This window comes from Pempheris klunzingeri, chromosome 19 (genome assembly GCF_042242105.1).
Source record: "Pempheris klunzingeri isolate RE-2024b chromosome 19, fPemKlu1.hap1, whole genome shotgun sequence".
Taxonomy (NCBI): domain Eukaryota; kingdom Metazoa; phylum Chordata; class Actinopteri; order Acropomatiformes; family Pempheridae; genus Pempheris; species Pempheris klunzingeri.
The window spans coordinates 12,938,019-12,949,016 of record NC_092030.1 but is presented as its reverse complement, the minus strand read 5'-3'; the positions used below and the strand labels follow the sequence as shown (position 1 = coordinate 12,949,016).

The 10,998-nt window shown below is 40.2% G+C and overlaps 1 protein-coding gene across 1 annotated transcript; it reads right to left on the bottom strand.

Annotated features, from left to right (window-relative positions):
* Positions 1-156: 156 nt before the first annotated feature.
* Positions 157-6,536, bottom strand: bspry (B-box and SPRY domain containing). Its single transcript, XM_070851125.1, has 6 exons — positions 6,136-6,536; positions 5,448-5,540; positions 2,495-2,725; positions 2,325-2,350; positions 2,101-2,225; positions 157-1,175 (listed from the first exon to the last, which is right to left on the bottom strand). The coding sequence occupies exons 1-6, from the start codon at positions 6,487-6,489 to the stop codon at positions 640-642; spliced, it is 1,365 nt and encodes a 454-aa protein (XP_070707226.1). The 5' UTR covers positions 6,490-6,536; the 3' UTR covers positions 157-639.
* Positions 6,537-10,998: the final 4,462 nt, after the last annotated feature.

The following is a 10,998-nucleotide window of genomic DNA, read 5'->3' as shown; positions in this document are numbered from 1 at the left end:
TGGAGATAACAGAGACGGTGCTGCGAGTCCTTTAACAGATATAAATCACATTGTAGTTTGTTTTTTTTTACTTACAAATATTATGAACTTCACATCATAAAGATGAGCTACTTTGCCAAATTTAGAGGAAAGGAAGTTACAAAAACATACCATGGTGCATTTATGGAAATGTCTATTACAGAGTCGGAACGTGTCTGCCAATGTACTGAGCATGTAACATCAATACAAAATGATCTCAGAGTATTTCTGTGGTGAGCTTCTTTAAAACAGTTCTGGATCACAAAGAGTTTTGGGGGGACGCTTCATTACAAACTGGTCGTAAAAAGAATCATATTAAAAGAGCATATTTCATAAGAAAAGCGATCATCATTAGTCAAAACAACACTGTAATAGCACTACGGTATGATATGATCAACCGATAAAGAAATTTGAATCTATCAAATCATTAAAAACAGTAAAAAAAATCAGCAGCTATTAATTCAATAGCTAATAGAATAAATAGGAAGGGATGCTTTTCATGATTGCACAGACAGAAGATCTTCAGCTGCTGATCATACTGACATTAGAGGGAGTCGTCTCTCTGTGGCATTTCTTCACATATTTAAGGTCATTTAGTTTTTTGGCAGAGCGGGCGTTCTGTCAGTGCAGTATGGTGATGCTGCGGTCAGCCACCGCACACGCCGCCAGCAGCGGGGCACTGAACTCATGCGTGACAGAGTACAGAACACCACTGGAGTCTGGCTCGTAAAACATCAGCGTCTGACTTGTCCAGTCCAGCAGCAGGCCGATCCTCTGGGGTCTCCTCACCACCTGCAGGGGCACCTTCTTCCCTGCATGGCAGAAGGAGTAGTCCCCGTCATAGTGGGACAGCACCCAAGACTGACTGTTGAGGCCCAGCCGGGCCTCATTGCCAGAGCCTTTGCGCTCCACAGAGGTGTAGCAGACCCCGACCTTAAAGGCAGCACTCTGGCCTACATCCACCACCCAGCTGTGGGTGCCAGACGACATGGACAACGAACCCAGCGCGTTGGGCCAACAGTCAAACCGTGCTGGGTCATACGGCGGGGACTGGCGAGACTTTTTGTGCTGGAAAGTCAAAGTGCAGAAGTCGTCAGACAGGGACAGGAGAGGGCTCACAGTGCGCTCATCAAACTTTAAAAAAGATGATCCATAAGCTGTGGGGAGAAGGAAAAGATGGATTAAATGTGACAAAGAACTATAAGAGGACATGTTTTACAATGTCTTCTAGCTTTCCATGAGTGAACGTGGATTTTGGTGCCACTATCCTGCAGTTGTCAGTGTGGTTTCTCTATGGTGTAGGGAATTTTCTCCCATGTTGGGACGCTAAACAATCACTTCTGTTTTCAACCAGGAAGCACAAAACACAAAATGTAATCTGTGTAGATAAATGTGTTTATTATGTGCAATATATTTCCAGAAGTCAACACACACCTATCTCCAACATAAAGACGAGTATTTATGTGATAAAGAAATCAAAGGCCACAGAAAGCAATTAATGCAGCCGCAAATAGTAACTAAGATAAGTACGTTTACTCTGGAGCAATTTTGATTCCACTGTAATGATGTGTTAGTAGTTACTCTTTTTTACTTTTTTTGATCATTATTTTACATACAAAACTTTACATGATACTGGCTTCTAACTAGCATATTTTAGCCTATAAAGTATGATATGTTGTTAGTAATTGAACTAGCTACAATTAGGTCTACTGCAACCAGCTACTATATCAACATTCTGCTCATACAAATGACAGTATAGTACCTTAATACATACAATACTGTATAGTGAGTCCTTTTACTTTAATAGTTAGGTACATTTTACTTGTACTTTTACTTGATTGCAGGACATTTGCTTGCAATCGTATTTTTACATTGTAATATTGATATTTTTACTTCAGTAAAAGACCTCCTAACACTGGATGGACGTTTTGTGTTTTCATAAACACAAAAAATATTCAGATTGTACAAAACACGCTCTGTATTATCCCATATTCTGGATTTTCAAGGTTTGCAAGTATGCTAAATACATCATCAGTGTATGTAATAATCTTGTCCCGTTTGCATGAATAAAAATCTACTGACCATTTGGCCCCAGCAGCACTGCAGTGGCCCACAGGCCTCTGAGGAGCTTGCTGTCACTGCAGCCTGGTTTCAGGTTGAGCTGGTCTGTGTCACAGGGCTCCCCGACCCCCTCTGCCTCCTCCACCCTGACACAAACACAGCAAGAAGAGAAGAGAGATCACCTTCTGGTATGCCCCGAGCAGGAAAAAATACATTCACAAGCATGTGATGTCATGAAAGATTACCTTTCAGATATCTCCTGGATACTGGTCTGAAAAGGAGACGAGGATGTAGTTAACTAGTTTATGACCATTAACAGGATACTGTTTGAGCACAACTCTCTCTATTCTTCAAAAATCTTCCCCAGTCATCCCTGAACGCCCCCTTCCTGAGAGATAATATACCAATCTCTCACCACCAGCCGTGCATCCGGAGTGTGCGTCAGCGTGTGCACCAGGCCGGAGCGTGTTTGGGAGAGACTCGCCAAAGCCTGGCTCCAGTGGGCTCTCTGGGTGAGGAGGCACTGCTCCACCCGCTCCTCCTCTCTCTGCACCTCCTCCAAGAGTCGCTGCTCCTCCTCCTCCAGGGCCTCACGTGCTGCGCCGACCTGAGCCAGTAACTGTTCCCTCGCCCTGCTCGCCGATGCCTGCACCCAGAGACCGGAGAGAGGAAAAAAATACTCAATGGCTTGTGGTGAAGGAGGAGAAAAGATATGGCTCTGAATTCAATTGTATAGTCAATGCTGTATCTTTATGATAGAAGCCAACAGGTTGATTGTAACTTTTAAGTTGCTAAAGCCTGCACACTTATGGAATGTTTCCAAATTTCTGATAACTCTCAGAGTTTATGATTATGCTTTAAATCATGCCCTGAAAAAGAAAAACACACTCTTCCAACAAGAATTTCTTCTTCTTAAACTGGCAACTTTTTTGTCAGACGTGTAAGAGACGAAATACTTTTCACGGAACACTGCTTTTAATATTAAAAGTAAGGCTGCAACAAAGGATTATTTTCATTTTTTCAATGAACTGTGCAAAAAAATTTTAAGAAATGACTGAGCAAATTCCCAGAGCCCAAGCTGACATCTTCAGTTTAAGATTAGCCGACGTGATGGTTATTGTCTTGCTGCTGCTAGTCCCCGAGACGCAAATTCATAAAATTCTGTATATATTGTTTTGTTGTATTCTATTTTTATTCTATTTTTTATTGTATTGTTATTGTACGTTTGTTCTATGTGTGTGCACGGGCGTCTGGTTATAGTTAAAAGTGGCGCTGCATGATTAGTGACATGCAAGGAGAAGTATGGCAGGAAAATGTTCATTTAATCAACACCTGAAGATGGCATTTCCTACAATACAGAGCCTTCAGTAATGTCCACTAAAGCTGCTCTTTCAGTATAAAGCTCAATTTATATTACACCATAATTGCATTTTTCATTGTGTTCTGCACAGCATACATTTCGTTGTACAACCGTGTTGCAAAATGACAAGTAAATGACCTGATGCCATGAACAAACGCACATTTTTCATTCAGTCAGAGCTTTTAGCCTACAGGTAGTACAGTGGCTAGTATGTCATTAATTTCTCTGGGTATGGGCAATGCTGCAAATAGACTACTTTATGTTATTATTGGACTTAAACATGAGTTTTGCATCACTGTATTTAATTTTCTGAATTAGCCTTTTTTGTTTGATTATGTTATCCCTAACCAGTATCTCAGTTGATTTTACAGTATGTAATAACTATAACAATAATAATATGATAAAACTGCACATACTGTAATACAGGATTGTATTCATATTGCGTATTCCTTGTTAAATTGTTCATTTTGTCAATCTCCAACCAATCGATATTCAATTCATATTTAACCAAAAATAATCAATAATTCAATCATTAATATGGAGGAAAGCAGGGAATCCTTATTTTTTAGAACTGTGAATGTTTAGCATTTTTGCTTTAAAGTTGACTTAAACTACAAATGATTTGGTTAAATTAAATGAAACTTTTTCTCCGGAGACATTCCGACATATCACAGTAATAAGATGTAAGTAATAAGATTCATGATGGCTGAATCCAGTTTAGTTGCTTCAGTTTCAGGGTCCTGTACCGTTCATACTGGCTCACTGTTACATTGTCATGGCTCATTGTCACTGACTAAGACACTGAAATGAAAAGCTCATTGATGGATAGCAAGGAAACTTTCCAGTCTTGAAGGCAAACATATTCTCTCAAGCCCCAGATTATAAACACAAATCAAAGATTAGGGAGCATGTAGGTCACACAGTGTCACAAGTTTGTGTTGGTCATAAGCAGCCAAACATCTGACGGAAGCACAGAGGTTGTTAATGACATTTCACACGATAAACTTCCCACCTCTGACCATAAAGAAACACAATAGTTACAGAGATTTACTGACCACAATTTTAACCAAAAGCATTGTTGCCACGTGTCAAGTAAGATTCTCTTCTTCTGTTACAGAAGCACGTTGCTTTGCTTATTTGACTCTTGCTCAGATAAGACCTACGTGTTTGTCTTACCTGCCTTTGCTGCTTGCTTGAGGTTTGATTTGCTCGTGGTAGCTTGTAACCTAGAAAGCTACACATGCATGACCGTAGGCTACCTCTAACCATTGCATTGAGAGAGGCAAACTGGTGACAATGAACAGTCTGAATCAGTAAACGCAATCTCTATTTCAAGATAAACTTGACCAGTCAACAAACCTCTCTTACCTGTGCATTTACTACAACTACAAATTCCCTCATTATATGTCATTTCAGTGGAATAAAAAGATATCAAAACACTTACCTGTCTGTTAGAGAGAATGAATTGTGAAAAAGACACAATTACATCAGCAGACACCAACCTCCCAATGCTCAAAAGAATTTAGATTCAATAAGCATGCCCATCATACTGATATTTTATTATTTAAGCCATAAAATCATGTAAAGGAAAATTAGTGTAAAGTCACATGGATTTCCAAGCTTTCCAAGATTTTTACAATACAGACATGATTACTGGTGCAATTTCCTCTCAATGTTAATGTGACTTAACCGTTTCACACGAAAAGAAGTGAGATTGTTAATCCAATAATGACGTTATTCATCGTTGTTTCAGTTTTTCTCAGTCTTGGGTAACAAAAATTGAGTATCTTTGGGTTTTGGAACAGCTGATCTGACCAAACACACAATTTGAAGGTGTTTTCACTATGTGTTGACATCTTGTAGGCTTCACAATTGAGCAAATAATAAGAAGTAGTCGACAAATGATGAAAAGGCTGAACATGTGTCGTTTCAAATAGGCGAGCCAGTCAAGTGTTGAGGTTTGCACTAGTGTGTGGGTGAGTAAATGGGGATCAGTCGTGTTCCTCACCTGAAGCTTTTGCTCTTTGGCTGTCAGTGTCTGGTTGATAAACCTCTCAATCCTCAGTGCCTGCAGCTGTATTTTCTCGCACACATCAACCAGCTGGTTCTGGTGAAAACACACACACATCATCATCATCATCATCATCGTCATCATCATCATCAGCTGGAGACACAACAAGAAAATCCTGTCTTTTCAAATACCATGCAAAGGAATCAACAAGGAAAACCTCATGCAAAGCGTGGCACACCCAAGAAAGAATTGTTCAAAAGGAAAATATGAACACAACTTTCACACATTATCAGTGAGCCGTAGTCACATCAGGAGAGCTACCGTCCTCCACAGAGAGACAGGCTGAAATAGGGAAAAAAAAAAAGCACATTTCTTCTCATGAAAGAAACTTAAAACAGATGTAGGAGTGTAGATTTTCAAGCAGACTAGAAGAGGTTGGACAAGTAAAAATGAGTTAATAGTTAAGAATAGAGCAAATAAAGAAGTTAGATGGCAAACACATTCATACAAAGTGAAAGTAACCTTCCTGGGCTGTTTAGAACCCTGCAGGTATCCTCAGGTTGGCTATTCAACTTTTTTCAACTTTTTAAAATAATATCATGTCACAGCTCAGTCAATACATTCAACAAAGAGGCAAATAGTTGGTGAACACTAGTACAGGACATGAGCAGCTCCACACACGCACCCTGACTGCGGTTACTCTGGTGGCCAGAGGGGTCACACTGTGTCCGCGGCAGGAGCCCACGACGGCGCAGCGGGAGCAGATGACTCTCTTCTCGGTGCCACAGAACCAGTCCAGCTCACACTCGTGCTCCACACACAGCTCACTCTCCCCGGGGAAGATCCCGGACTCGGTGGTCGCTGCCGGTGAGGTCGCACCGCCGCAGGAGCTCACGTCTCCCGCCTGCAGCTGCTGCTCCGCACCTCCGCTCAGCACGGAGAAAATAGGCTGATCACAGTCCATCTCTCCGGTTTTCACGGCGTTTAAAGCCGATGGGGACGAGCATGTGAAATCGCACATTACTTGCCGCTCGGTCATGGCGTGATAAGGCGACAGGTGCACCGGCAGAGCTGGAGACGCACCTACAGGCTACAGGACGGCGCTGTAATACAGGTGTAACAGGTGAGCGGAACACGGAAGTCAGGCGGACATCGGAGGTCAGAGCTGAGAGAAAAAAAAAAGGTTTCTGCTCTGCTGGTTTCCACTTGTTTGATATGGGCGTCAGCTGACAACCTCCTTTTTTATTTTTAAATCATACTATAAAACACAAGCAGGTATATTCTGCTATAGCTAAGGATAAAATATCAAGTCACCAATTATATTTTTTTCATTTTCTTTAGCTAACCAGTTTGGGGTTTTTTTTGGCCACTTTTGGGAGATTAGGTCAACCTACTGCAGGTTATAGTTTAAGAAGGCTATTTTGTGGTCAGGGAAAAGTGCTAATTTTTTTTCAAACAAAATACAAAATAATACATAGGCAATCACAAATTAGGCCTACACACATAGTAGACCTATAACCCCCCCTCCACCCTTAATGCAACGTTGGTTGTCATCATAAATACTCCATCATATGTAATGAGCATAGATATTTAAAACAGCACAGGACTCAGCAAACGATCAATCTGTATCTGCTCAACCCAATTTATAGAGTGCAAGAACGGGCCTTCAGGGGTTAGGATGGGAACGAAAGAGGCACCATTCTCTCTATCACAAGTCAGTGTACCATCAACATGATTCTGAAGCATTTTCAAGGTAAATTTGTTGCTTAATGTTGCTTTATGCAAAACAGTCCACTGGAAGAGCATCCCTTGGCATTGTTTTAATGTTCTTACATAAGGCTGGCCCTAGTCATTTTTGACAGTCTCTGCTGCAGTGGGGAAACAAGCTGCTAGTTAAGCTTAAATAGCTAGATTTGGTTTATAACAATAATGTTGCCATTATACAGTACCTGACTGTATTTTGCTTAATTTTCCATCATCCTCCCTCTTCAGCTTTCTCCCCTGTGCAACAGACAACTTGGATCCGCCTATCCCCCACATGCCAGTCTGTTTTCCCCCTTGGATGCTGCTGCTGAACGTTCAAAGTGCTGTGCAGTCACTTTGTAGATCGGGATCCCTTTCCTTTGTCTTCTTCAGAGCTGATAATGCCCCATTACCCAGGCTCTGAATCATCATGGGATAATACAAAACAGTCCCTTGACCCTTCCCATAGCTCATTTGTAGGCTACATTATTGAATAAGCCCTTAGATCCAAAGATCCCTGACAACAAATGGTGAAGTTGCAGGTACCTGAAGAACTGAGACCTCGGAATTCCAAGTCCTCAAAAGATTCCAACACACCATTGTGAGGAAAGTGGTATTTTTACTCAGCTACTAACTAATCTAACATACTTTGCATGTAAAGGTTTTGCTTGAAAAGCATATCTGTAAATCTGAGTAAATTGGATGATTTCCTGTAGTTTAAACTATCAAATAAAGTAGTCTGTCTTTAATTCCACAGTCAGGTATGACATAAGCTACATATACATTCACGTATCAAAAAATTAAAGGTACAATTCAATCTTAAGTTAAAGGACAGCTTGCATCTATTATTTTTGTCAATAAAGTGATAAAATAAGCCTCTATTTTGATTTACAATCAATTTATATGGTAAAAAAAAGACTGCCTGTGCTTTTATTGTGAAATAGGCAAGGTCTGATGTATATATATCACTATATGGCACCTTTATGCAAAACAACATTAAAAATAAGCAAATAGATTTTCAGTGCCATTAAATGTGTTCTTTTGATATACTTCACATAAGACAAAACTCCTCCCATTTAAAACTAAAAATGTTATTCCTTATATTGTTGGTTTATGACTATAATTTTTGTGAAGTCATCACTTTTGTCAAGATAATTTTGTAAAATGTATTTCTGGGACAATTTTCAACTTTTTGTTTGCTGATACAAATGTCTTCATGACATTTATGAGATCCCGCTGTAAAAAAAAACTGTGACTACAATTAAATTTTCCAGGGTGGAGAGGCGTAATAGATACACAGTTTCATCATGTGAGTGTACCCAGGGATCAGAGGCGCAGCCACACCTCAGATCCAGCTGTGTTTTGCAATAGTGAGCAACACTCAGTGTACGGAAAATCTCCTCATTCCAGAGAGAAAAACCTCAATAGGAAGACCAAATAAATATTACAAAACATGGTCTGCCCTTTCAAATGGCCCAGCCCATTCAATTTAAGTGGTTTCGCAGTTAGTTGGGTTTGGTTGCAACCAGCATCCCAAAAATGATGTTTTCATTTCTAAAACATAGAATACCATCAAGTATAGTAAAATAACTTTATGTTCATTTGATTTGCCAGTGTGACATAGTTTTAACTAGTAGCGTCTAGTATGTTTGTGCCCTTTTCTGCCCTTTGATGTGCTTAGCTTTCACCAGAGGATGCTGATATTGGAAGTTTCCCGTTAACTCTGTCAAGCATCCCGAAGAAGAAAACTGAAGCGGAGGGGTTTAAAACAAAGGAAAGTAAATGGGTTTGGATACCTTTTGTATCCCTTCATATCCCATCGCTTTTTAGACGGCGCTCCAATGAAAGAGTTTTTGTTAAAGCTATAGGTATACGTTTGGGAGGAAACAGATCAAACTTCAAGGACCTCAGACCAGCACAAGAAATCACACACCTCCCGCTCCTCCCAGCTGTTGGTAACTGGATAGGAGCGATTGACAGGAGAGAGTCATGCCTTCTGGCACAAACAAGGTGGGTTTCCACACATTTCACAGCAGAGGCACAGGGCCGCCATTGTTTCCGACATAAGAAGCTGTTTTGTAATGGGTAAAACAAAAAGACATACAGGTGTTCACGTCATGAAATGAGGAAGGGTTTCCTGTGCACTGAGTTCGTTGTGAACATACTAATACAGATTGTAAGCAGAGGAAGACAGCAATAAACAAAATGTGAAATAATGCAAAGGGGCTTTACTGAGAAGAAAATTTAAATCTGTATCTCTTTATACTGCAAACCCTGTTGAGCAACATCACATTCAGTCTTGGGAACTTGAACAGAGAACACAGTGGAAACTCTATAATGGTATTACAAAAAGTTGTCATTTTAAATTGAAGATGTCTCCAGTCTACATTTCTTTCTTTTTAAAATTCAAAATTACTTTTCTTAATTTGTCCTGCAAAATGTTTTTTCCCCCCCATTTCAAAGTTTCTGTAATACAGGTCCCGATCTCCAGAGGGTGCTCACTCACTGTGGTCACTGAGCTGAAAGTCATCTTCCTCACCAGACAGATGGGGAATGAAGATGCTTGTGAACAGCTATTGGTGGTTCCTGATGAAACAGCATCAGTATCATGAAGATTATTTTGAGTGATGAATGCAGATAATAAGCTTCCTTGATAGTGAATCATCCTTTATGGCTCCATATTCCAGTGTTTGCTCCTATTCTTTTTCTGCACATTCCCATTTTATCCACTTATTGACCAATTGGGATTCATTGTGTTTCTACCATCTGGGAATACATTTACTCCAACATATGCCAGTATCCAGGACCTGTGCAAAACTACTTTGATTAAGATTGTATTGGTATGAGAATGTGTTTGAAACTTTGTTGGAGGTGTATGTAGTAAAACTTCAGTAAGCGGAACAATAACCCACCATTTAGCCCCGACTATTTTCTATCTTAGTAGGGGAGCTCCTCCAGTGTGTTACCATATCAGCATCAGAGTGTTTGCGGTGAAATGCTTTGTGGTACACTCTTTTAAATGGATGGAAATGCGTTGGAATGCATTCAACAGCACAATTATTACCTGTTTTACCTGTGATCAACTACACAACCTGTGGTTTCATAGCCTTAAAATATAAACCATCCAACATCATGATCAAACACATTAAAAAGTACAGAAAAGGGCCATGTCTAAATATACGTATTGCATACTTAGTCGTTAGTTACACAGTAACTTGATGTACACCGTTAAATACATAACTGGTCAATCTAAGTAAGTGATGAAGACGAACCATCCTTGATTTTGACCATTATTCCTTCCTTTGGGCCTCTGCAGTTGCATTAGTGCAGGATTGTCTTAGAGATGCACAGTATAAACACTGTATTATCAATCACACCTCGGACCAGGTGAATAAACTGCCCGGATGCATAATGGAATCAAAGATGGCGCCCATTCACGTTAAAGAAGATTGCTCGCCAAGCAAAAAGGCCAGTAATTGTAATAATAAACTTTATTTTCTCCGCAGTACAAATGCCTTACATGGTGAAAGCACATATTGGGCCATAGCTGATTTTTTTTTTTCCATTTTACTAATGGTCACTGGGACACATTTTGGACTGAGCGGAAGCGCCGTATTCACCTCTTTTTAACTTTAATATCTCCGCGGTAAACGGTGATAATCCCAACCAGCCATCCAGCATTTCGCGCGAAAATGGCTGGAAGTGGTCACGAGAATATAGTGACGTAATGACTGAAACAGGCGGTTCTTATAAATAGTTGTTTTCTATTGGACAGCATGATCGGACGCCCCGTGTTAAAAACCTA